This window comes from Polychytrium aggregatum, assembly GCF_025602895.1.
Source record: "Polychytrium aggregatum strain JEL109 chromosome Unknown BJ171scaffold_19, whole genome shotgun sequence".
Classification (NCBI taxonomy): Eukaryota; Fungi; Chytridiomycota; class Chytridiomycetes; order Polychytriales; genus Polychytrium; species Polychytrium aggregatum.
The window spans coordinates 351,634-376,199 of record NW_026516221.1 but is presented as its reverse complement, the minus strand read 5'-3'; the positions used below and the strand labels follow the sequence as shown (position 1 = coordinate 376,199).

General features: G+C 57.3%; 7 protein-coding genes across 7 annotated transcripts; 4 read left to right on the top strand and 3 right to left on the bottom strand.

Moving 5' to 3' along the window:
- Positions 1-1,755: 1,755 nt before the first annotated feature.
- Positions 1,756-4,025, bottom strand: BJ171DRAFT_505814 (YIF1-domain-containing protein). Its single transcript, XM_053111068.1, has 7 exons — positions 3,322-4,025; positions 3,097-3,201; positions 2,873-2,963; positions 2,692-2,758; positions 2,379-2,534; positions 2,160-2,253; positions 1,756-2,070 (listed from the first exon to the last, which is right to left on the bottom strand). The coding sequence occupies exons 1-7, from the start codon at positions 3,934-3,936 to the stop codon at positions 1,933-1,935; spliced, it is 1,266 nt and encodes a 421-aa protein (XP_052966507.1). The 5' UTR covers positions 3,937-4,025; the 3' UTR covers positions 1,756-1,932.
- BJ171DRAFT_505813 (uncharacterized protein) lies at positions 4,026-4,622 on the top strand. Its single transcript, XM_053111067.1, has one exon. The coding sequence runs from the start codon at positions 4,093-4,095 to the stop codon at positions 4,564-4,566; it is 474 nt and encodes a 157-aa protein (XP_052966506.1). The 5' UTR covers positions 4,026-4,092; the 3' UTR covers positions 4,567-4,622.
- On the bottom strand, positions 4,623-7,836 carry BJ171DRAFT_442492 (P-loop containing nucleoside triphosphate hydrolase protein). Its single transcript, XM_053108096.1, has 4 exons — positions 7,525-7,836; positions 6,560-7,306; positions 6,310-6,426; positions 4,623-6,039 (listed from the first exon to the last, which is right to left on the bottom strand). Exons 1-4 carry the CDS (start codon positions 7,756-7,758, stop codon positions 5,011-5,013), a joined length of 2,127 nt encoding a protein of 708 aa, XP_052966505.1. The 5' UTR covers positions 7,759-7,836; the 3' UTR covers positions 4,623-5,010.
- A 637-nt stretch (positions 7,837-8,473) lies between these two features.
- BJ171DRAFT_581998 (aquaporin-like protein) lies at positions 8,474-10,156 on the top strand (the record flags this gene model as incomplete). Its single annotated transcript, XM_053114139.1, has 5 exons — positions 8,474-8,725; positions 8,950-9,187; positions 9,373-9,591; positions 9,699-9,772; positions 9,881-10,156. 5 exons carry the CDS (start codon positions 8,474-8,476, stop codon positions 10,154-10,156), a joined length of 1,059 nt encoding a protein of 352 aa, XP_052966504.1.
- An 857-nt stretch (positions 10,157-11,013) lies between these two features.
- On the top strand, positions 11,014-16,715 carry BJ171DRAFT_404022 (P-loop containing nucleoside triphosphate hydrolase protein; the record flags this gene model as incomplete). Its single annotated transcript, XM_053107224.1, has 13 exons — positions 11,014-11,292; positions 11,516-11,713; positions 11,911-12,016; positions 12,117-12,224; positions 12,316-12,581; positions 12,689-13,732; positions 13,898-14,139; positions 14,366-14,591; positions 14,730-14,897; positions 15,013-15,613; positions 15,770-15,967; positions 16,081-16,191; positions 16,384-16,715. Coding segments are annotated over 13 exons (3,879 nt in total), but the record flags the coding sequence as incomplete, so codon positions are not given.
- A 270-nt stretch (positions 16,716-16,985) lies between these two features.
- On the bottom strand, positions 16,986-21,605 carry BJ171DRAFT_599225 (uncharacterized protein). The gene is made up of 3 exons (XM_053114910.1): positions 21,350-21,605; positions 20,904-21,212; positions 16,986-20,715 (listed from the first exon to the last, which is right to left on the bottom strand). Exons 1-3 carry the CDS (start codon positions 21,526-21,528, stop codon positions 17,088-17,090), a joined length of 4,116 nt encoding a protein of 1,371 aa, XP_052966502.1. The 5' UTR covers positions 21,529-21,605; the 3' UTR covers positions 16,986-17,087.
- A 365-nt stretch (positions 21,606-21,970) lies between these two features.
- Positions 21,971-24,564, top strand: BJ171DRAFT_424292 (S-adenosyl-L-methionine-dependent methyltransferase; the record flags this gene model as incomplete). Its single annotated transcript, XM_053107657.1, has 9 exons — positions 21,971-22,154; positions 22,283-22,365; positions 22,502-22,670; positions 22,847-22,964; positions 23,137-23,239; positions 23,359-23,557; positions 23,666-23,727; positions 23,964-24,040; positions 24,198-24,564. The coding sequence occupies 9 exons, from the start codon at positions 21,971-21,973 to the stop codon at positions 24,562-24,564; spliced, it is 1,362 nt and encodes a 453-aa protein (XP_052966501.1).
- Positions 24,565-24,566: the final 2 nt, after the last annotated feature.

The window sequence follows — 24,566 nt, the reverse complement described above, 5'->3', positions numbered from 1 at the left end:
TTCAGGTACCTGTGGTGCACGCGATCTGGCTCCTGTCGACATGACTTGCCCCGAAGGCCGGCTAAGGATCCCAAGTACATGGGTCGAAGGTGACGGATCGCGGGATGCATCGGTGTTCGGGTTTTGCAAAGCACGCCGGCCTGTCATTGATATGGACCGACAGAGCGTGAGCACGGTATGCAAAGCCGGTGGCATGTGGGAATGGAGGAAAGTGCAGAACGAGGTGAAAGCCATGATGGGCGGATTGTCCGGGGCTGAGTGATGCGCTGTGTTGAAGTGCGGATGTCGAGCATAATGTTGAGCCGATGTCCTCCTCCCAGGCACATCTGCTCTGATGCTTACGTATCGATCGCCGCGGAAGAGTATTCGGGTTGGGTGCTCTTGAGGAGCCAGGATTGCTGGCAGTCGATTCCTGGGAATGGAGCACTGGCCTGGATCGCTGCTCCAGATTCCGAGTATCGGTCGCATTCCCAAGCTCGGCGCCAGCGCCGCCCCGTCTCTGCGATCCCGATGATGATGCTCTGGAGCCCGTCGAACGCAGATCGTATGTCCTGGAGCCCGCGGCTCCGGTGCTTGAAGTCCAAGAACCGCGGCTCTGAACGCTGCTTTCCAGATCGATCTGGACATCTGCTCGGTCGCCGGCATCGACGTTGCTCTCGGATCGACCTCGCCGCAACCGGGCAGGCGCAATGGCTTGCTCCAACGTCGAAAGGAGCCGGGCTTGGGCCACTCGGGGTTTTCGGCTTGGACTCGGGGTCGTTAGATCGATGACGGCTGGGACTGCAAGGCGGGATCGCTCTGGGGCGGTGCGGAGGCCAGGGGCCGTCGAGCGAGCGCTACGATGAGGTTGGATGCTGGGCTGTGTAGACGACGATCTCGTTGCCCGCAACGACGAGCTGCTGGCCGAGCGCTGCCGCTGTTGGCTTTGCTGCTGCTCTCGCTGCTGGTTGGTTCGTCGTTGAGGATATGCTGTATCGGAATCCTCTGGATCCGAGTCGAGGGTGTGGGCACGCTTTTGTGTCATTGCAGAGCGATGGAGCCGACGGACTCGGACTGCGTCGCAAAGCTGCTGCCGAGAGCCGTCGGTTTTGGGCGCTATGATCTGCGCGGCGAAGGCAGTCAATCAAGCGGATTCGAGCAGAGAGCCTTCTTGTGCCAGACTCAGCAAATCCACTGCAGCACCGTGGTTGCGGGTGCAGGGTTCCGGTGGCCTCTGCGAGGTTTGTTGCGCTGCGAGCTCAAATGCGCTGGGAGTGGAGGGGCAATAAGCCCGAGATGCTTGAAAGAAAATGGATAAGCGTCCGGGTCGCAGGGATCCGGTAAAACTTGCGAGTGCTCCAAGTTGCTCCAAGTTGCTCCAAGTTGCTCCAAGTTGCTCCAAGTTTCTCGAAACAGCCAAGGCGCGAAAGCGTCCAAGCGTCCAGGCGATCCGAGAAGGATGGCGATGTTGCTGGCTAACCGATCCAGCCAGCGGGCGGGCGGAAGCGGCAGGCAAAAGCCGATGTGGAAGGTCTCCACCGCTGCTGATCCGCAAATCCGAGATGCGGAAGAACAGGCAGCCCGGAGTCGGTGGGCGAGCACAAGGGTTGCTGCCGACGACGAGTCGGATGCATCGGCATCAACACCACCGATATACGCTGCCCCAGTCCTGCTTCCTGGAGATCAGGAACGGCACGAGCGGCCAGACTGTGTCGGGACTTGCCAATCCTCCTCCATTGCCCTCCACAACGGCGATATTACGAGACGACTCTTCACTTTGGACGGTCAAGCAAGCGCGGCTGCATGGCCATTTTGATTTGATCGGCTCATCGTCAGCGGACATTCTCTAACCACATCCGGCTCCTGCCTGCCGCCGACTGACCAACCCACAGACCAACTAGCCAGGCAACTAGTCAGGCAACTAGTCAGGCAACTAGCCGATCCCGGGACCGCTCAACGGATGAGTATGAGTGACATCAGGATCTGGACAAGCGCAACGGCGAACAGAAAATAGTATCGGCGCTGCTTGGCCGCACTGGCCACTGTACCGGTGCTGGCATCGGGGAGCAGCATGCCCTTCATGCTTCGGAGCTGGAAGGGAACGAGGCGGCACGTCAGCATCAGAGAGCCTGATGAGTGCGGCGAAATGCAGCCAGAGACCATCAAGTCGGATAACGCACCGTGAAGAAGCCAAAACATATCATGAGGTATGTAAAGATGCTGTAGACAATCCATCCAGGCAGCGCAAACTTGACGAGCTGTACGATGATCAAGCTAGAACCAAACGGGCGGCGGTAAGTCTCGGGCAAGAGGATATTTCGAGTCGGACGGACCGGGGAGGTGACTAGAGTGGTGGCTGGAGGCAGGAATGTGGCGGCTGCCCAGGGCAGTTTTCTTACCTGACAAATTTGTAGCCGCAATAGGAGGTCAGATCCAACAGCGGTGTTTCGGCGAGTATATTGAGGAAGTAGCAGCCCAACTTGATGAAAACGATCTCGGCGCCAATAGTGGAAAGTGCGCTTGTGGCAGTTCGTCCAAGAAGATCGGGCGAGAAGCTGCAGCGAAATCATGGCATGCAGTGAGTAGTGAGCGCAAGAGGGGGCGGGTCTTGTTGGACAGGTGCATTGCATCCGATCGAGGGCCCGAGTGATAGCGGCTGTCTGTCTAAATACCGTAGCTGCGCCCAGACTGTGGATAGCCAGCTGCACCTACTCTTTGCTGTTGGTGCCGGTCCCGAGATGAATGTACGCAAGCAGAATGTAGGTCACGAAGGACATGACTGGACGTGGTGATATGTTGGAAGCGGGCAGGAAAATGATAGATAGATAGATGAGCCATCCCACTATCTCGCAGTGACGCATCGTTGTCATTCCTCGTGAGGAAGCCCCGTTACCTGGGATATAGAGATCGGGCGCGTTGACGTCGTAGCGGGGTGTCTGGAAGGCCTCGGTCTGTCCATCCGTAATTCTCTGGCGGGCCCAGGACTGCATTGCCGGCGAGGGCAAACGATGGCCAGGTCAGCCAGTTTGCCATGGACTGGATGGCTGCTTCCAACCGCTCGAGAGCTGCGAATGCCGGCGATAGCTCATCTGGTGGGCAAGGCGGCGGCACACTCACCTTGTGGCGAAAAGGAAAGACGAGGATGCTGAGCTTCTGCAAGACGTATGTGTTGCTCACATCCCAGTAGTATTTCATTTGGCTGACATTGACATAGCGGTTGATCTAACGGCGACGAGAATGTAAGTGTCTGGCGGCGCGGTCTGTGGTTGGATCTCTTGCAAACGGATTGACGGTGCGGCAGGTATCCAGAGCAAGCTCAAGCCGAAAGATGTCGCAACTTACGTTCTGGCTGACGACCTTGGAGCCGTGCTCCAGGGCGCTCTTTCCAAACTGAACGCCGATTTGGGCTGTTGGGTTGTCCGGGAAAAAGCTGTCGGTCGAGAAGAAGGAGGCCTGGGGCTGATGCTGGTGCTGTTGCTGCGACTGCGATTGATGGTCAACACGTTGGTAGCCGCCAGAGAAGGTCGAAGGCGCACTAGCTTGCTGGGTAGACTGGCTGTATGCAAAAGGGTTGCTGGTGTCTGGGGATGACGGCTCGGCAGCGTAGTAGCCCGAGGAGGGCTGGCTCTGGTAGGCATCGGGATAGGAGTGGTATCCCTGCGCCTGGTAGCCTCCCTGGTAGCCCGAGGCCTGGTACTGCTGTTGATGCTGTTGATGTTGTTGCTGTTCCTGTTGCTGTTGGGTGTGGTGATGGTAGGTCTGCCCCTGGCCGTGGCGCTGATGAAGCGATGGCTGCTGGCCCGACGACGAGGCTGCATAGCCCTGGGGCGGGGTGGTGTTCTGGAGCCTCGGCGACGGAGTGCCCGAAAGCGAGCCCTTGAACTTGCTCGTGTGCTGGGCTACGGGCATGGCCAGGGGCGGGGGCGACCACGACGGCTGCGGGGGCTGTCGACTCATGGTGCTGCTGGTGCTGGTCGATCGGGCTGGGGAGAGGGGCAGAGGGCCGGCAGATCGAGATGAGGCGGTGGGCAACCAGCGACGAGCTGCCGGGGCGACGGCGCCCGAAAGGCCTCCACGGCGACGTGTGTGTGTGTGCGCTGGCTGGCTGGGGCGATGTGCGTCGATCACCCGGCTGTATCGATAGAGCGGAGGGCGAGGAGGATTGACCAGGCTGTATTGATGGGAAAGATCACCGCTGCCGAATACGCCGTCGGCGGAAGAAACATCGGCAGCGATACGAACGAAATCGTTGGCGGTCTGCTGCCTGGGTGCTTGTCCGGGCTATCTAGTTGCCGGCGATGCTGCACCAGACCGCCTCAGAGCGGCAGATGCGAGGCGATCCATCGCAAGACAAGAGTTTGCCCATTCCACAGGATCGATGCGGCATCGACGAGTATCCATGTTACGGCGACCACCCCGGCGACTTGCGCCAGTCGCCGTTTCTGTCGTCGCCAGGACTCGTGCCGCTGGATTTTGGCTTTCATCTCGTCGACCTTGGCCTTGATGACCTGGTCCTTGGCGCTTGACTCGGATGCTGCGGCTCCTGTTCTCTTTGACGCTGTGGTGTGTACCATTCCACCGTCCTGAGCTGGCTGTGTGTGCGGGCGATGCGCCTTGGATGGATCAAGTTGAAGCAAGGGCAACCCTGGCCAGCGGCCGCGATTGAATGCATCGCGGCTCCCACGACCCCCTGCTGCACCCTTCCTCCAGACGGGGTTCGCCCACATTCACCGGCCATGCGATACTGGCACTATGGCTTCGTGCAGCAACCGGGCCTGCGATTCAAAGCACTCGACAGCACATGTCTTGCACTCGACAGCACATGTCTTGCCCTCGACAGCACATGTCTTGCACTCGACAGCACATGTCTTGCACTCGGCAGCACATGTCTTGCCCTCGGCGCATGCCTTCACCTTGCCTCCCCGCTGTCGACAAGCGTGAATATATTCGGGGCAGACCATCAGGCTGTCAGTGTCCTCCGAAACAAGAGTGCTCTGTCTCCTCGTGTGGGAGATGCATCCGTAAAGTTCATCAGGCATAGTGCTTTGTCTTGGATACCAAACCCCGGGCCGCAGGAGTACTGTTGCTCGAGTCGGGGTTCGACACCGCCGAGCCAGCTGTGTCTGCCGTCAGGGTCGAACTCGATCGCAGCCCGCTTCCCGAGCTGATGGTGCTCGACGACTTGGTGGGCGATCGCTTCGCGGCCTCGCTTCCGGAGCGGACGGGACGTCGATTGCCTTGCGAAGCGCTATTCTTCTTACGCTCCGTCCGCTTCTTGGGCGATGGCACTGTAGGGACATCGTATGAAAGGTAAACGTCCGGAAACACACACAACGGGTCCCAAGGCTCCATATCTGTGTTGTCCAAAGCGTCGGCATGTCCTTCGCGGTGGAATCCCAGGAGCTGGCCCGACACTAGTGACCGCTTGCCGCGAATGTTGTTGCCGGCGTGGGCAATGTGGGCGATCCGCCACTTGTCGGCCGACTCGTCATACTCGGCGCACTCTTCAATCAGGTTCTGTTCGTCGTCTGGGACAAAGCTGTTGATGATGAGCATCTGGAGCTTCAGCTCGCGGGTCAGGTCCCTGATGGTCTCCAGCAGACTCTCACGGGTGCGCTGGTGCTCCTCCTGCAGGTCCTTGATTTCGCTCTTGTCGCTCTGGATGAGGGCCCACAGCTTCTTGAGCTTGCGAGTCTTGGCAGCGGCCTCTTCCTGCAGTGATGCGTACTCTTCCTCGATTTGGAGATTGGTCTCCTCATGCTCCTCAAGCTCGCGCTGCAGCTCACGCTCCTTCCGAGCCTGCTCTTCGAGCTCGGATGCTTGCTTGGCCAGGAGCTGTTTCTGCTCTTCATTCTTGTCGATAATATTGACGCCACCAACGAGCAGCTTCTGCTCCAGCTGGGCAAGCTTGGCGGAGAGCTGCGAGCGCTGGTTGCGCTCGGTCTCGAGCTCCTGGGCACGCTTCTCGGCCTCATCCAGGAGGCGGTTGCGCTCGGCCTCCTCTAGATCCTTGGACTTGAGGATGCTCTGCTTCTCGGCCTCCACCATGGCCTGCATTTCCTGCAGCTGCGTCTCGGATATAGCCATATGCGGTCGGGCAGCAATTCCCACGGCCGGCTCGCCGCGCTCAACAACTTCTGCCGTTGGCTGGGACTCGGTCTCTGCCAAAGCCAGCATCTCACTTGCTAAGACAGGCCCCTCACGGTGCGTCCTGGCTTTCCTCTCCTTCTTGGGCTTGGAAGGTTTGATCTTTCCAGGTCTGGCTTGCTCTGCCGCTCCTTCTGCGCCAACCTCGAGCTCGTCTTCTTCGATTTCTTCGATCTCCTCCACCTCCTCGATCTCCTCAATCTCCTGGATGACTGGGTCGCCCATCTCCCCGTTCTCTGTTGCTTCCAGCTGTGCCTTGAGGCGCTTGATTTCCTCTTGGAACTCGCGCAACATGGCGTCCTAGACGATGAGGAATGCAGAAACAGTTTCCAGAGGGTTAGGCAGGTGGCGAAGAGGCGCCGCGCCTGTGCGGTCGCACTTCCGGTACTGGACACAGTCTCTGGGTTCACGCCATCCACTCCGAGTTGCTCACCTTGGGGTCCTCGTTGACCTTGGGCTTGTTCTTGATGTTCTTGGCCCGGTTGGCATACCGCAGAGTCGACAAAGACTCGTCATAGTTGTAGCTGGCCGGGCTCAGCGTGGCCAGCATCAGTGTCCGGGCGTTGCCACCAAGCGAATCTTGAAGCAGCCGTGTCAGCTTCGAATCTCGGTATGGAATATGCGACGACTTGCCGTCGACCAAAGCCGAGATGACATTGCCAAGCGCCGAGAGCGACAGGTTGATCTTGGTTGCCTCCTTCAAGCGATCGCCTGTGGCGCCTGTTTTGGTCTGTCGCTCCGAGCCAGCCAAGTCAACCAGGTGCAGCTTGCCGGCCTTGATGTGGTCCTCCTTCTCGGTGCCGACCTCGGACGTCTCAACAGTGATCGTGAAGATCGAGTGACTGCGTGAACTGCGCTCATTCATCTGGGTCGCTCCGACACTGCGGTTCTTGTTTCCAAAGGACATGAGGCGGTCCATTTCCTCGACGTCTTTGACGACAAAGGTTCGCAGGTCCTTGACATAGACACCGATATCGGCGCGCTCCTTGACCTCGAGCTTTCCGGCCTTGGGATTGAGTAAGTCTCGGATCTCTTCGTTGTAGATCTCGAGATAGGACGCCCGCACGAGGTACTGCGTGTTGGTGGGACTGGTTTTGATGTGCGAAAAGATGTGCTCGAACGAGTTGGGGATGATGCCGCGGAGCTTGGGGTTATCACGAACTCCCTCCATCGAGAAGGTCTGGTGTATCGCGTGGCGAGCGATTGGCAGGATGCCGTGCGATTAGCATTGGCTATGCAAGTGTGGGCACGGTCCGCCAGTCGGCCAACCAGAAACCTGGTGGTTGAAAAGCCCCTCCCAATACGACACGTTGTGTGTCTGAGACGGAAACAACTCTGGCCAAGTGTCGGTACTATTGCAGACGAGATGGGCTATGCGTCGGCTCTCGGGCGGATTACCTTGCCCGTTCCCGTCTGGCCATAGGCAAAAATCGTCCCGTTGTACCCCGAAAGCACCGATTCGACGATCGGGCGAGCTGTTGTATTGTAGACCTCGAGCTGCTCGCAGCCCGAGTCAAAGACCGAGTCGAATGTGAAGGATTTCGGTGGCTCGATTGCGCCTTTGTTTTGGGTGCCGTCGGTGCCGAGAACCCGAGGATCTTGAATGCAGACCGTAGCCGTGCGCTTGTCCATGGTGATGATATTGAAGTGCCCTTCGTTCTTTTCCTTCTCGCTGAAGGGGCGACATCTCACCACGACCTTGACGGACTCGCGTTCAGACTGGATTCGTTTGGAGCGGGCGTGGGAAACGCGAGGTCATGCATATCAATACCGGCGAGATATCCTCGTGGGGCGACCCTCGGCCATCGACCATCGACCATCGGCCACAAGCGACTTACAGAGGCCATGTTTCGATTCTTGTTTTCAGATCGCACAGCTTATGGAGGCGACGCTCGAGATCAGAGGCAGGTGCCGCTGGAGGACAGAGGGGCTCTTCCATGAGGCCTGCCAGGAAGAGGCAGCGCCTGCAGCATCGGCCGCGGATCAGCCAGCCGATGTGTCTGATCTGCAAGTCATATGTCGTCCGTGATTGGCATCCAGCATTGACGAAAAGAGGCCGCAGCTGGTCCAAGGACGTCATCCTTCGCCGTCCGGCAGTGACATCAGTGCCCCTGGCCCCTGACGCTCCACCTTACATATATCGCTGCGGGATACCCTCATAAGCGCAACAGCCTCCACGGCGCCTTTTTGTCTCTAGCTGATCCAACTCTCGAGCGATAGCCGCTCGCATCAGCTTCCAGGCGCATCTGCCTTCCTGTTCCGACACCGTCTTTTGCCCAAACATCAGCTGGCGAGTCCACTCCCTGCTCCTCTGTTGCTACTTTCAAGCGTTTAACTCCCGCACAGAATGTCCGGATTCCAGAAAATGGATGACTTCAACGAGGTCCAGAATTATACCGTCGAAATCGGAGACCGACAGCCGCTGGCCGCCGCCTCCCCTACCAACAACGACGACCTGGCTCTTGCTCGCACCGAGACCCGCGACAACGACCTGGAAGACCACCCGGGTCCCCTGAGCCTCAATCCCGTCGACTGGGTCAGCGCCATTCGCCAGGACATCAAGGACTGGTCCTGGGAAATGACCGAGAGGAAGCGCGTGGTAAGTTGCCGAGTCGCTTGGGGGCAATTCGGGGACTTGCGGCTGATCCGAGCGCGAAAGCCCTGCGACTCACAGTTGTGCCAGTGGCGGTTACTGCAGCACTGCGGCACCGCTTGGGCTGAGCAGCACGATGCTTGGTTTGATGTACTTCTCTGGCCCCGCGTCTCACGCATCTCTTCGTGGCTGCTTCCGTCTGGCTTTGCCGGTCTGTGCTATGATTGCAGCTCCTTCGTGCTGTATTTGGTGAAGGCTTGTGCACCTTCCTCTTCCTGTTCACCGTCGAGGCCACCGTCGTGAACAACTCTCGACAGGAGACGCCTGAGAATCTGGTCCTTGGCTGCATCTCCACTGCGTTTGTCTCGGTCGCCCTCATCTACTCGTTTGCCGATGTTTCTGGTGCTCACTTCAACCCGGCCGTCACGTTTGCTACCATCGTGACCGGCAAGGTGTCTGTTCGCAAAGGTAAAGTTCCCTAGACAAGCTCCGTTCGACATAGTAGTCTCGTCCACAAGGGGAACCGATCTTATTGTTCGAATGCATCACCTGTGCTCACCATTATGAGCCACTCCTTCATCTCCCTGCTCATTCATTTCCCCTACCGGCCGAAATCAACTCAATTCAACTCGTCGGTCAAACATGCCATCCAGGCCTGGCCTATATTGGTATTCAGCTGCTTGCCGGTATCATCGCAACAGCCTATCTCATGGCCGTCTTCCCCAAGCCCTACGACAGTGGTTATCTCAGCACGCCTTTGGCCGTCGTTGTCGATATCAACTCTCAGGCCAAGATCATCAACGCGTTCTTGATGGAGACCACTTTGACTTTTATTTTGGTTTACGTCATCTTTGCCACTGCCTTCGATACCGGTATGTGTCTGTGCCATTGTTGCCGCACCAACACATTCCACTTGTACCCCCTTCCCCACGTCGGCATGAAAGTGAGGCCCCGTCCTGATCGCCCGAGTTGCTTCCAGTCGACACCACCAACAGCATCAAGGTCGCTGGCGACGGCAAAGACACCAACGTGGGCAAGAATCTGACCATCTACGTGAGTATCTGGATCGCGTCCTGTTGCTTTGCCGCGGCTCGGCCTATCCTGCGCGACAGGATCCCGAGCGACCTTATGCTCGATGACTAACGGCACCGCATCCAACAGACTACATCTGGCAGCAGCAAGGCCGGCTTTGCCCCCGTTGCCATCGGCTTCACCCTGGGATTCCTCGGTCTTCTGGGAGGTACTGTCTCGGGTGGAGCCTTCAACCCGGCCAGAGTGTTTGGCCCGGCTCTGCTGACTGGCTCCTGGAACAACCACTGGATCTACTGGGTCGGCGACTTCCTTGGTGCTGCCCTCGCTGGCTTTGCCCAGAGACAGTTTGCCCATGAGGCTGTTCAGTCCAGCCACGCCATCCAAACCAACAAGGCCAATAAGTAGTCAGCAGCCGTGGGCCCTGGCAGGCCGGAGCGGTCCTCTGGCGACGATCAGCACTGTTCTGACCAGGGCCACCACTCAGCGCATCCGGCACGCTCTCTACAGCCCGCTCTCCTGCAACCTGCTGCCCGATCATCATCATTCCATCAACCATTTGTTCTTGCATTGCCTTCATTGAGTTTGCATTTTGTTAGGGCCTCCGATGCAATGTGTTTTCTGCGTTCATGTCCCGGTGGCGGCTCGCACCCCCAGCTCTGCAAATGGGCAGGGGGTCCGTTGCCATCGCCGGCTTGCTGAGAAACAAGGTGCCTCGCTTGTCACACGGCTGGCGCGCACAGCTCCGTCCATCCTCCTTGCTGCGGTGACACACCAGCCCCCCAAGGCTGCTCTGTGGACTGCGCAGCCATGGGATGACGGATGCATGTGGAGATGAAGAGGGAGATGAAGAGGGAGATGGAGATGCAGATGGAGATGGAGATGGAGATGGAAATGGAAATGGAGATGCAGATGGAGATGGCTGACGCGACTTGCCCCGGCGTGGGCTCGCCGCCTGGTCCGTGGGGGATAACGGCCAATTTCCCGCGCCCCATCATCATGGCCTTGTCGCCATGGAGTTCCGCCAACAAGCTCCTCCCCGATTCGCCTCGGCGGTTGTCGTCTCCAGCGGCATTGAAATCGGCGGCTGTGCCCACGGCTGCCATGCCATGGAAGACAGGGCCGAGCAGGGCACATAAGCTCGCCCTCTGCATCGGTCGTCGATCGGATCTCTGGCACACACCGTCGCCATGAAGCCCTCGCAGCAGCAGCAACAACAGCAGCCGCCCGGCCCCAGCTCGGCCTTGAGACCGCAGGTCGCTCAGACTGCGACCCAGCGACACCCCGAGTTTGCCAGCTCGTACTTCGTCAAGCTCTCGTATTCGTGGCTCAGCCCGCTGCTCAAGAAAGGCTGGAAGTCTCCCCTCCAAGAGCGTGACATCTGGGATGTCGACGACCGTTATCGGGCGAGTCTCTTGTCCGATCGCTTCCAGGAAAACTGGCTTCGGGAAGTGGCCAAGCACCCGCCTTCCAAGTATCCGCTGCTCGCAGCATTGTGGGCGACCTTTGGTTGGCCCTTTGCCCTCTCGGGGCTCCTGCGGATCGTATGTGCCTTTGCCCGCCTGCTTCAAGCTGAACTGGCTTTCCTCTGGCCATCGATCTCTTGTCCTGTCTGCCATTCTTGAAAGCGATCTTCTCGGCTTTGTCATCTGCTCCTCGCACATGCAGATATGCCCAGACTGCCGGTTCGGTCTCTGCATGTTTGGAGCCACCAAGCTAAAACTCGACTGACACTGTCCTCGCCGTTTGTCTCGCGCATCCATTCAGATCGCCGACAGTATGGCTCTGATCTCGCCATTCATCTTGCAAGCCATCCTGAACTATCTGTCCAATATCCAGTCGCCCAACAACACCGACAACGGCTGGTACGGCTATGTGCTGGCCCTGGTGTTGTTCCTGGTCCAGATCATCCAGACCCTGTGCTTGCAGTGGCACTTTGAGATCACAGCCAAGACTGGCTTTTGTGTGAGTGTTGTTGTTCGTGCCTGGGTTTCGTGGGCGATCGGGTAGCTGCCTTGCATGGGCTGCTGGGTGAATGAATGCTACGATACTGCCGCCCAGGGTTCTGCGTCTGCGAGTTGATACTGCCTTGCATACATGAGCTTGGCCAGAGTTTCCGTTGCTTTCGCTTTTGCTGATGCCGATGAACCATTGTTCGATAGGTACGAACGGCCCTGGTGTCGGGGTTGTATCGCAAGAGTCTCCTGCTGTCCCCAAGAGCCCGACAATCGTTCACAACCGGCAAAGTGCTCAACGTTATGGCAACGGGTGCGTTCCAGCCGCTGTAATCGCAGGCTGGGATATGCAGCCATCGGCTGGGCAGTGTCCTGCCGGCCAGCATACTGATTCGCCGATCCCTCGTCTGCAGACACCAGCCGCATCGATAACTCGATGATATGGATGCATCTTGTTTACGCCGCACCGTTCCAAATCGTCGTTGCCTCTGCCCTGATCATTTGGACCGTGGGCGTCAGTGGTAAGGTTCTGCTCTCAGAGGCCCCATGTGCTCTGGTCCAGCCGGCGCTTTGGCGTCTGCACTCTTTCTAATCCCAGCATGGCTTCTGCAGGCGTCGTTGCCATCGCGCTCCTGCTCTTGTATATCCCTGTGCAGACCTTCATTCTCAAGAAGCTGAGTATCCATCGCTCCAAAGCCAATCAGTTCGCCGACAAGCGGGTCAAGATCACGCAAGAATCGATGATGGGCATTCGTGTAATCAAATCCTATGCTTGGGAGGACAGTTTCATCAAGGTTATTGAGGATGTGCGTTCCAAGGAGCTCTGGCACATCTGGTATTACCTTCTGGCCCAAGCGTACATCGGCGGGATTTCTCAGGTCAGTGTTGCTGCTGGAGAGGCATTGGGGCTGTCCAGTCCAGTCCAGTCCGCTGCTCCGCTGCTTCGACCATCGCCCCGTGCACTGACCAACTGTTTGCGCTACAGACCATCCCGGCGCTAGCCATGATCCTCATGTTCATCAGCTACTACCAGCTTGGAAATCCGCTGACCATCTCGACGGTCCTACCGGCACTCTCCCTTGTCTACTGTCTCCGCAATCCTTTGAACCAATTGCCGGGCGCGGTTCCGTCTTGGGTTGATGCTTGGGTCTCGTCCAGGCGAGTCGAGGGCTTTTTGCTTGCCGAGGAGATCTCCGATGGCCCCAAGATGATCCAAGGCTCAGAATACGCCATCTCGGTACAGGATGCCGACTTTGTTTGGGACACTGCCGAGAGTGTTGCCCTGGACGCTGCCTCCAAGGAGGGGGATCCTCAGATTGTCGATTCGCTCCACAGCCCTGCCCCATGGTCACTTGGCCCTATCACTCTGCAGATACCCCATGGTGCGCTCTATGCCATCGTTGGCCCGGTTGGCTCAGGCAAGAGCTCGCTACTGAATGCCCTGGTGGGAGAGATGAAACGCTCCCGCGGATCCGTGTTTTTCTCAGGCTCGGTGGGATACTGTCCCCAGACCGCCTGGATCCAAAACGCCACCCTCCGAGACAATGTCCTCTTCGGCTTGCCCATAGACGACAAAAAATATGCCAAGGTTCTCAAATGTTGCGCGCTGGAGCGCGATCTCCAGGTCTTGCCTGCCGGCGACTCGACCGAGATTGGCGAGCGAGGCATCAACCTCAGCGGCGGTCAAAAGCAGCGAGTCAATCTGGCCCGCGCTGTCTACTTTGACTGCGATATCATCCTCATGGACGACCCCCTCAGCGCTGTCGATGCTCATGTCGGCAAGTACCTGTTCGACAACTGTATCAAAGGTGCCCTCAGCAAGAAAACTCGTGTCCTCGTCACCCATCAGCTGAGCATCCTGCCCAAAGTCGACTATATCGTTGTTATGGATCAAGGCCGCGTCGCCGACCAAGGAACATATGAGAGTCTGATGCAGTCAAGCGGTGCATTTTCCCGGCTCATGAAGGAGTTTGGTGGCGTATCTGAGCGCGAAGCCGGCGACCAAGCCGAGCCTAGTAGCAACGACGATGTCGATGTCGATGTCGATACCAGTGTCGATGTCGATACCAGTGTCGATGTCGATGCCAGTGTCGATGTCGATGCCAGTGCCGATGGTATTGATGTCAATGCTGATATCGCACTTGCGGCGCAACCGTCGATCACATCCGCTGATCACGGCAGCCTTGTGCCGGAGATTGTGGCCAAAACCGAATCCAAGACAGATATCGATCTGGTCATCGAAGACGACCACAACATCCCCGTAGACGTCGGCGAGGACAAGGGGAATCTGATTGTTCGGGAAGAGCGCAATGTTGGCGCCGTTGCTGGATCGATGTACTCCAAGTACCTGAAGATGGCCGGCGGCGTGTCCATGGGTGTGCTGATCATGTCCATCTCGGTGCTGATTCAGGGATCGCGCATAGGCACCGACAACTGGTAGGTATTGCATCCAGCCTGACGTGAGGGGGGGGGCCCTCGCTATATTGCTTGCAGACTCGGTATCGTTTGAAGAGTCGCTATGGGGGCCGACTTGGTCGGAAGGCAACTCGCTGCTCAGCCCATCTTGAGCGAGTTGCGCTCGTGCCTCTGTCAAACGACAATTGTTTTACTCCGACCCGCACTCACATCCACTCTTGTGAATGCTTGGGCACGTACCCGCTAGGCTCGTCCAGTGGAGCTACAGCACCTTCCGGCTCAGTCTCGCCGCAAACGAAGGCATCTTTGTCGTGCTTGGGCTGTGCCAGGTCGTCACCTTGGTCGTCGTCGGCACGCTCTTTGCGACGGCCGGCATCCGGGCTGCCAAGACTCTCCACGACTCGGCCTTACGCAGCCTTTTCCATGCACCAATGCAATTCTTCGACCAGACACCACTGGGTCGAATCACAAACGTATGCATTTGCAATATCGTTTTCATGCAGGAGGTTGTGTTGGTTCTGGTCCACGCTCCTCGTCGAAGGAGAGAATGCGCTTCTCTTTGGTTGGATAGATGACTGTGGCTCCATAACTGACTGCTCCTGTGCTTGTAGCGTTTCAGCAAGGATTTGGATACTGTCGACACCCAGCTCTCAGAGCTCTACCGGATTGTCATTTTTGCTTTCTGGCTCATTGTCTCCAACTTTGTGATGATCGCAATCATCTTCCCGGCCTTCCTTGCACCGTTGTTACCGGCCCTTTACCTATATTATCGTCTGCAGGTAAGACGCCAGAGTGACAATTGCTGACCGCATGGGATACTGGGTGTGGACCAGTGTATAGGTAGAATTCGAATGCAAGTCCACGCTCGTGAGTTTACTAATGCGCCCTCTGCAGCTCTATTATCGCTCGAGCACCCGCGAGCTCAAGCGGATGGACTCCAACACCCGGTCGCCTCTCGTCGCCCAGTTCTCGGAGACACTCTCGGGGCTGGCGACGATTCGCGCCTATTCGGTCCAGGGCAACTTCATCCGCAACAATCTCCGGTTGCTGGATGGCAACAACAAAATCTACTATACATCCCGCATGATCGAGCGCTGGCTTGCCGTCCGTCTGGAGCTGCTCTCATCGCTTTTGATCTTGATGGCGTCGCTGCTGACCATGCTCTGGCGCTACTCGGTTGCTCCTGGCTTTGCCGGCCTGGTGATCACCTATTCGATCCAAGTCCTATCGACGTTCAACTACTGTATCCGACTCATGGCCGAGACTGAGGTCCAGATGAACTCGACTGAGCGTTTGATTTATTATGTCAGCGAAATCGACCACGAGGCTCCCTATGAGATTCAGGAAACGGAGCCTGCGAAAACTTGGCCCGAGTCGGGAAGCCTCCGCTTTGTTAATGTCGAGCTGAAATATCGCGCCGATTTGCCTCACGTGTTGAAGGGCATATCGTTCGAAGCTGAGGCATCCAAGAAGATCGGTATCGTTGGAAGGACAGGTGGGTCAGCTTCCCTGAACGGTTCCGGTTCGATCTGTGCCGAGGCGTCTGTGTCTTGTGCACAGGAGTGATGAGGGGGGGGGGCAGGACTGAACGGGATCAGTGCGGAATGGCGCCGATATTGGACTCTATCGCTGACGGCCTATCTGTACACAGGCGCAGGAAAATCGAGCATCATCGTTGCCCTGCTGAGACTTGTCGAGATATCATCGGGACGGATCGAGCTCGACGGCGTCGATATCTCCAAGCTCGGACTCAAGACCCTTCGCTCCAAAATTGCGGTCATCCCGCAGGATCCTGTCCTGTTCTCGGGCACCGTGAGAAGCAATCTTGATCCCTTCAACGAGTACACAGGTGTGTGCTCTTGCGTCGATGCGAGCACTCTGCCGGCCGCGTCAGCATTGGTACTTTTTACTGTGCTTCAGCGACATGGACTGACTGCTGCCAACATTCGCCGTGGCTATTAGACCAGGAGCTATGGGAGTGTCTGGAGCGCTCCAACCTCAAGAAGGCTGTTGCTGGAACCCCGGGACAGCTGGATTCAGTGGTCACTGAGAACGGCGAGAACTGGAGCACAGGTAAGCTGCCGTTGTCGGTCTGAGCGAGGGCGAATCGCAGCTCGAATCAGCCCTGTCTGAATCCTGTTGCTGCTCTGCGAAGCTTGATTCTCTCCAAGAGATGGCGGCTTGTTGATGCAAGCCAAGGTTCATGTGCCTGGGCAACCATGTGTCGCCAATGGCCCTTGAGACTTACTCCCCTCTCCATCGCAGGCCAGCGCCAGCTGTTCTGTCTCGCTCGCGCAATGCTGCGCCGTGCCAAGCTTGTGGTTCTTGACGAAGCAACTGCCTCTGTCGACCTACCTACCGACGAGTTTATCCAGCAGGCTATCCGCCAGAATATGGCCGGTTGCACCATTTTGACGATTGCGCATCGCCTCAACACTGTCATCGACTACGACAGGATTCTCGTCCTTGGCGGCGGCGAGGTCATTGAGTACGACTCGCCCGCTGTCCTGCTCAGGAACATAGCGAGCGCCTTCTCGAAGATGGTCGAGGAGACCGGCCCGAGCAACACCGAGTATCTGAGGTCGATCGCTCTTGGCCCGCGGCCAATTTCGTGATGCGCTTGGGCTGTGGATGGGTGTGTCCGGCCTGTCATGGCGATCAGCTATCACACAGATCCATACCTGTTTGGAAACTCACTTGCCACTGTTTCTGGGTCCAGAATAAACCCTCGACAGTTTCCTTGGCGAACGCATGCACCACACTTCAACATCGCCACAGGACATCAACCAGATGTATTCAAGACTGTGCACCGCCAAACCGGCAACATGCAGTGGTCGATATGGAGGGCGCTCAGGGACACTCATTATCATCATTATCATCACCATCATCACCATCATCACCATCATCACCATCATCAGTAGCAGCAGCAGTAGCAGCGTCATGGCATGGTCGTCATCGCCGTCAAGTGACTACCGACTGTCATCCGTCTGGAGGTGCGCAACCAGGTCTCGGGGAAGCGAGGCAGGATCGCCCTTGGCGACGCTCTCGATGACTTCACGCATCAGCTCCGTCTCCTGCCATTGCCGCAGGGCGCGGCAGTAGGTCAGCGCACACTCCGTCGACAGCTGGAGATTCATGGCCTTGAGGTTGTTCCAGAGTCGGATGGTCGGGCGCTTGCAGTCCATACTGATCATGAAGCTGATCATGTACTCAAAGAGCCGCAGATCCAGGGTGAGACCGCTTCGGAGCAGCTCTTTCCAGATCGCCTCGACTTTGTCGATCTGCTTGAATCGCCCGTACCACTGGATCATCTGGGTATAGAACTGGAGGTTGGGCTGCAGCTTGTAGGTTTCACGCGCGAGTCGGTAGATGTGGTCGACCTGCTGTAGCGAGAGGGCCGGCGTGCGACTAATGCTCTGGTGGGTGCTCAGCAGCAGCACGTTGAAGGTACGGATGTTTGGGATAAACTTTTTGCGCTCCAAAAAGTACTTGAGCGTATCCCATGCTTGCTTTTGCCGGCCGTTCCGGACCAGGACCGAGAGGACATAGTTGTTCAGGTTGCTATCGCACCGCACGGCAACGGGCGGGCTGTGCATGAATTGCAGATGGTACTCCAACATGAACGAGACGCCATGCAGCTCGCGCAGGGCGTCCAGATGCTGGACGTAGACGCGCTGGTTCCACATGATATTGCGCTCCAGCATCTCCTTCATCATCTCGGAGGCTCGGAGCAGGTTTCCGCTGGTGCGGTGGTACCGGGCCATCTCATAAAAGTGTTCGGGGGTCCCGAGATGCATCTTGATCTCCTCGTCGTGGTTGTGGAACTCGGAGAGCTCATCGAGGAGCTTCAGAGCCCCCTCGGGATTCATTCCGGCCGTGTACCACCGCACCAGCTGCTTGATCACAGTCGGGTCGTTGAGCTTTCCAAACCGCTCCTTGAGCCGGGTGATCCAGGCAAACATCTTCTCACCATCTTCCTTCTTGCGATAGCCACTAATGACCCGCGAGTACAGGATGATGTTGTTGACGTCGCGGAGGTTGCCGCCCTTCTGGGTGATCCGGTCTTCAATGCGATCGATGAAATCTGCGGCCTCGTCGATGTAACCGACCTTGACAAGCTTGTCGATCATGTTGCGGAAGCTGGTCGATGTGAGCTCGATGTTGTACTTTTCGGCCTGGTTCAGGAAGAGTGTGCTGACGAGCGGCATCTCGGGGTCTGCTTGCCGCGCGTCGGAAAAGCTTTCAAACTTCTGGATGACATAGACCTCGGGCTCGTCAAAGGTGACCGTGCTTAGATCGTCGGAGGCGTGGGTCTGGCGGCGGTGACGGCTGTCTGTCTCGAGCGCCAGCTTGGGGTTGATTTGTTTCAGGAGCTCCTCTTCTCGGCCGTCGTCGTGGAGGTCATCGCCAAGCGAGCTGGGCAGATCGTCGGCTTCGGGATCCTGCAGGCACAGATCCAGCAGCTTGGCATCGAGTTCCTTCTGCTGGATGTTGTTCAGAAGCATCCCGATCGTGTTGATTGTCCGTTCTTGGGGCTGGATGCCTTGCTTGGCCATGTCGTCCATCATCGCGAGCATCTCACGCCACTTGCCTTCGAATCCAAGTCTCCGGAGAAGCAGATGGTATATCGGCATGTCGATCTCGACCCCGTCCCGTTTCATCATGTCGAGGAGATCGTGGATACGTGCTCGCTCGAGACCAACCATCCAAATGAGGTTGTGAATGAACGTGATGTACTGCTCTCTGGAGATGCCGATGCTGTCGCGCAGCTCGCAAAAGACCTTCCACATCATATCCGGGTTGCGATCGGACATGGTATTGCCCAGGATGTGCGAAAACGTCATGAGATTGGGTCGCAGGCCGACGTGCTTCATACCCGCGTACACGTTCATCATGTCGTCAAAGCCGTTGACGCCCTTGAGCATCCAGTTGATCAGACCAAGTATGTGGTCGTGCGATAGCCCCGCTCGGCCTAGGCGCTCGCAGTCGTGTTGGTACTGGTCCAGTAGAAAGTCGATGCCCAGGTGGCAGAATCGGTGGCTCTTCTGGAACGCTGCAACAATGTCGACGAGAGTCTCCTTTTCCTTCTCCATCGAGCTGGGATCGCTGCTGCTGTCGTTCTGTGATTTGTAGCGGCTCCATCCCTGCTTGACGCCCTCGAGATTGCCAAGGGCTGCATAGCGCTTGAGCAAGATGCTTAGCTCAGGGTTGCCCATGCTTTCCAGCGGCACGCTCGAGAACGTCTCCCACAGCTTGACGGCTTCCAGCTTGTATCCACATGCGATCAGCTCGGCCATGGTTTCGACAATGACGACAGTGTCGATGTTGCGCAAAAGTTGCCTTTGAAAGAAACGAATGACGTCGTAGATCATCATGACAAGCCCCGACTCAGCCATTTTGACCAGGATCTGGGTGATACTCGTGCTGGAGATCACCACATTGTAGTCACGGATGAGCAGCTTGAGCGTGTTGATGGCGCTCTCGGGATTGTTGTTGCGGAAGTAACCGTTCACAACGAGGCAGACGATGGTCTCGTTGGGCACGCGAATCACTTGATCCGACGACGAAGCAGTGTCAGGAAGCGGAAAGTACTTGCGGAGCAGGTGCATTGCCTGTCGTTGCTGGCCATGTGCTACCAGAGCCTTGAGTATCGCCGTGATATCGGCAAGACCGTTCTGTTCTACATCGCGGACGATGTGTTCCTCGACTCGGGCGAGATAGTGCTCGGTGATGGCCCACTCCCGCGCCCTCGAGTAAACCTCCAGCATCAGACGATTGATTTCGGGTTCCTTTTCAAACTTGGAAGGGGGCGGGAGGAGTTTCAGTATTGCCTTGGCTTGGGTGTACCAGATCTTGTGGTCACGCTCGTCGGTGGACTCTGAGCGTCTGTCGCCCAGCAGCCGCTTGAGAACTTGGATCGAGTCGTCTCCAGAAGATGCGTGTCCTCCGCTGCAGTTTAGACAAACAACCAGATGGTGGAGCGTGCGAACGTAAAAGTCATTGGACCGGGTGGTTTTGGCTTCGACAGCTTCGAAGGCTGTCAGATAGTCGTGGCGCTTCCAGCTACGTGTTGACGAGTCCGGGTGGATCTGCAGGAAGCAGTGGGACAGGATGCGACTGAGGCGCTTGCCGCGTGGGATGTCGATACTGAGGATAAAGCGCTTGAACTCTTCACCGGAATCCAAGGCCGCTTGTGGGATACGCATATACTCCAACTCAGGTGAGTACGCCCGTATCAGCTTGTAAGCGCTTTGGTGCTTCGGCCGAGCTGCAACGCCGGTGTCTGTTTCAACCGAGGATGCAGCGTGAGCGTCTACGCTTTGGAGCTTGCGAGACTTTGGCTTGCGCTGGATGCTGCTGTGAGATGATGTGCTCTTGCTCGGCAGGCTCTTGTGGTGGGTTTCCTCTGTGCGCTTGTGGCGAGCGAGTGACCCAACAGGATAGATGGGGCGCGATGCGCTGCCAGACGACGGAATAGCGACCTGATCGGCGCTTGAAAAGGACTCTTGGAGAGAGGCGGACAGTGTTGATGTGGAGTGGAAACGACGAGTCTGTGGTCCTTGGAAAGGATTCGCCCGCTCTGGGCTCGACATGGATCTGGGGAGTCGATGAGGAATGAGCTTGCAGTTGTGGCTCGCGGAGGCGCCTCCCAGGCAGCTCGCATGAGGTGAAGCATTCGCTATGTCGCTTGGACACTGGCATGACCAGGCAACAGCGATACTGGGTGCTGGATCGAGAGCAAAGGGCAACCCAGGATCCGAGCAGGAGGTGCGGATGTGGCGTACCTGAGGATGGAGGTGGTGGACAGCGACGGCTCATGTCGTGGACCTGACAGGAGGGGCGTTGCGAGCGCCTGTTGTCTCAGCAAATTGAGTCCATCGATGGCTTGCTCCAGCGCCGAGTAGATCCAATCGAGCCGAGGCGCTGCTGCAAACAAAGTGGTAGAAGAGTGTTGCGACTTGGATGTGGTGCTCTTGGGTGACGCCGACTTGCGGTTGCTGCCAGCGGCGGCCGCGGGGGAGACCGGGCTCCACAATGCCCGCAAGAACGACAAAAAGACCGAGCCGTAGATGATCAACCGGGGGTAGTGTTTGCTGGGCGAGGACGGAGTGTCGAAGCGGCAGTACCAATGAGTGAGCAGGCCAAAAGCATGCAATCAGAAGTGACCAGGAAAGCCACAGCCGCGTATGTCAGTGCGGCGACAACAGCAAGGTCGCAAACGAGGACATACAATTTGGATCGGCAAAGAATCTCAAGGGCTTTTGCGCGACGGCGATCCAGGCGGGTCAGGGTCGATATCCGATAGAGCGAGATGCGATGGGTGAAGGGCTGGGCAGGGCGGGCATAGGATGGATTGGGAACGAGCAGCCGCCGCTTGCTGCTTGCGGGGAGTCTTCGGAGGGCAGCCATGGGTCGAGGGAGGCGGGTCCGGGAGTGGGTTAATCGATCGAGTCGCAGCCGAGAGCAGGGCCAGATCGCCGCCGATGCGCTTCCAGCAGACGAATGGCAAGATCAGCGCAGGACTGGTCGGGCTGTTTTGCGGGCTGTTTTGTGGGTCAGGCGCACGCAAAATGCGGACTGCGATTCGGGCGTGGCACAAACTTTTTTTTGTGCCGGGGCCGACAGGGTTGTTTCGGCGGTGCGCTGCGTCCAAGTCGTCGATCCGGATCTCGCTTGGTCTGTCTCGATATCGGCAGGTGGGTGTTCCGGCGCTGCCGGTGCTGTGTCGACTGCCTCGATGCCCTGGCCCAAGATCTGCTCACCATCGCCATCGCTGTTCGTCGCCGGGCGCTGTCGCCCACCAACTTTTGCTCAACCGATATCGCATCCCGTCCATCCAGATACGACGAGAATGGGCTTCCAAGGTCGCCCTCAAGGGCATTCGCAACGGGCCTCCCATAAAAATATCTACGACATTGCCTCGACCATCCTGACCAAGTTGGATCGCGAGCAGGGCACCATCAAGTCGCTTGTCCTGGCCGACAACATCCCGGAGAAGAAAAAGACCTATGCCTTGGTCTGCGAGTCGCTGAAATGTGCGGTAACATGCATCCGTGACCGGCATGCCTCTCGGACTCGCTGCTCTGGGCCGGAGCTGATCAAGTCCTTTGCTTCTTTCCGGCATCGGGCCAAATCCTGGGGTTCCGGCGGTCAACCACATCAGACCGCGATGCCCTGAACGAGCTGATAGCGGCGTCCGATCTTCTGAACTTGGAGAAGAAGGTTCGTGCCATGCAAATGTGCATCGTTACGGCCCTCTTTACAGCAGCTGTTCGGAAGATATCGGAAGAATTGTATATCCAGCAGCATCGCGGCTGATCAACGTGCTGCCGGACTGCCGGACTATGCTCCCCAGAACAGGATCACTCCAAACCTCGCACAGGTTCTTGTCTACGATCTTCTCTTTGGCCGGGGCGTTCGCTCTGGGGGCCATTACCTCCGCATCATCATGAACCACAAAGTGCGACTCAGCGGCGAGCTGACCAAGCTCAAGATCAAGCGGGGCGTCAAAACAAACCGCGAGCTGATTCCCGAGGCAATCCGCAAAGCAGGTAAAGTAGCTGACATGGCATGCCCGGTCTGTGATATCGCTTTCTCTAGTTGGTGCAATTCGTGTCGTTCGCACTCGCTTGAGCTCACAGCGGGACCACGGGGAACCCTGTGTAAGCCGAAGTGGTGCCCGCTGCGACTCGTGTCTGACTCGAGGAGCATCCGTTTGTGAGAACAGTTGTGCTTCCAAGATATGTCCGAGTCAACACTCTCAAGAACTCGAGCGAGCAAGTGATCAAGCAATTTGAATCCGAGGGATACCGAGCTGTGCCGATTGTGAATCTCGCAGACGTGAGGTTCGTTACCTTCGCGGCTGCTCCGGGCGATGTGCAGCTCGGCTATGGTGCCATGATGTTGGATCCAGAGTTGCGATACTACGGTGTTCTATCTAGCCCGCGCTGCTTTCGAGACTGCACTTACTCACGACGCGCCGCTTGTGGTCTTGCGGCCTTTGCGATGCAGACCAAGGACCATCCAAGTCGACAAGCACGTTCCAAATTTGCTCGTCTTTCCTGCCAACACCGACTTTCATGAGCATCCGCTGCTGCTCAATGGAGGGATCGTGTTGCAGGTACGTCGCCGGATGCTTTGTGATGTGTCCAGATTCAGAGCCCACACGCACTCTGCGGACCGTCCACCGAAGCATTCGTTCATGCTTGTTCACTCTCTGGCTTTTCGTGGCTGCTGTAGGACAAAGCCAGTTGCTTTCCGGCATATATCTTGAATCCCCCGCCCAACTCGACCGTCATCGATGCATGTGCTGCACCTGGAAACAAAACATCACATCTCTCGGCGATCATGAACAACACCGGTCGAATCTATGCTTTCGACAAGGATCAAAAGCGACTCCAGACATTGATCAAGCTTTGCGGGCGCGCTGGCTGCAAGAGTAAGTCAAGTATGCAATGCTGTGTTGTAGCTTGCATGGGATTTGGGTCTCGCAAGCGCCGTATCATCGGCCGTTTCCTCATCGTCTCCGGACCGGATGGTGGAATAGATATCGATGCTCTGAACCAAAGCTTTTTGGACGCCGACCCGACCTCGGACAAGTATAAAAAGGTTTGTGCCTGTAGTTGAGGACGCCTGTGCTCTTATCCTCGTTCTCGCAGCTGCGGATCAGCGGAGTTGGTGGGCGCCAGGCCATGGTCGCAATTCCGCATCGCCATGAATCCACTGGCCAGAGTATATGATTCCCAACAGCTGATAGCGACTCGTTCTTCGAACTGCGGCACTGCATCGCCCAACACATGGCACCACGACTCACACTGTGTCCCGTTGGCGATGTTCCCTGCCAGGTGGAGTACATTCTCCTCGATCCGTCGTGTTCTGGCTCTGGTATCGTCCGTCGACTGGACCATCTCTTGGCCCCAAAGTCAGGTACCTCAAAATCGGGCTCTAGCAGTGCTTTCGGAGGAGCTACATGCAGACTTGTCACTTAAGCCACGGCCAACTGACGCACGGTCACCGATTTTAGACGGACAAGATGGCGGGGAGGTCGAAAACGACGACGGCGCAACCGCGGGATCGAGCTCATCCAGTGGCGATGCCGCGCGTGTCCAGTCACTCGCTGACTTCCAAGTGTCGGTGCTTTTGCACGCCTTCAAGTTTCCAAACGTCCGAAAGGTGGTTTACTCGACGTGCTCGAGGCACCAAGAGGAAAACGAAATGGTCGTGAAGCGGGTTCTGGAGGCACAGCCCGACTTTGTCCTGGCAGCGAATGTTTTCCCCCAGTGGCACCGACGGGGCGACCCAATCGTCGACGGCCGTAAGTCGCGTCTATCGATTTATTATCAGCGAGAGCGTGGGCGTCATCCATGCAACCACGCCGCGGTCTGCTGCAGGACGGACCCGATCGATTGGACCAGACCGAGTAGAAGAGTGGGAAGTCTATGCTGAGA

Coding starts and splice junctions, on each gene's coding strand:
- BJ171DRAFT_505814 (XM_053111068.1), bottom strand. CDS start 3,936: ATGAGTCGACAGCCCCCGCAGCCGTCGTGGTCGCCCCCGCCCCTGGCC. Junction 2,254..2,378: donor TGCGGCTACAAATTTGTCAG/GTAAGAAAACTG, acceptor GTTTGGTTCTAG/CTTGATCATCGTACAGCTCG. Junction 2,071..2,159: donor TATGTTTTGGCTTCTTCACG/GTGCGTTATCCG, acceptor GTTCCCTTCCAG/CTCCGAAGCATGAAGGGCAT.
- BJ171DRAFT_505813 (XM_053111067.1), top strand. CDS start 4,093: ATGTGCGTCGATCACCCGGCTGTATCGATAGAGCGGAGGGCGAGGAGG.
- BJ171DRAFT_442492 (XM_053108096.1), bottom strand. CDS start 7,758: ATGGACAAGCGCACGGCTACGGTCTGCATTCAAGATCCTCGGGTTCTC. Junction 7,307..7,524: donor GCCAGACGGGAACGGGCAAG/GTAATCCGCCCG, acceptor GCGATACACCAG/ACCTTCTCGATGGAGGGAGT. Junction 6,427..6,559: donor AGGTCAACGAGGACCCCAAG/GTGAGCAACTCG, acceptor CTCATCGTCTAG/GACGCCATGTTGCGCGAGTT.
- BJ171DRAFT_599225 (XM_053114910.1), bottom strand. CDS start 21,528: ATGGCTGCCCTCCGAAGACTCCCCGCAAGCAGCAAGCGGCGGCTGCTC. Junction 21,213..21,349: donor ATTCTTTGCCGATCCAAATT/GTATGTCCTCGT, acceptor GTCCTCGCCCAG/CAAACACTACCCCCGGTTGA. Junction 20,716..20,903: donor TCCACCACCTCCATCCTCAG/GTACGCCACATC, acceptor TCGACTCCCCAG/ATCCATGTCGAGCCCAGAGC.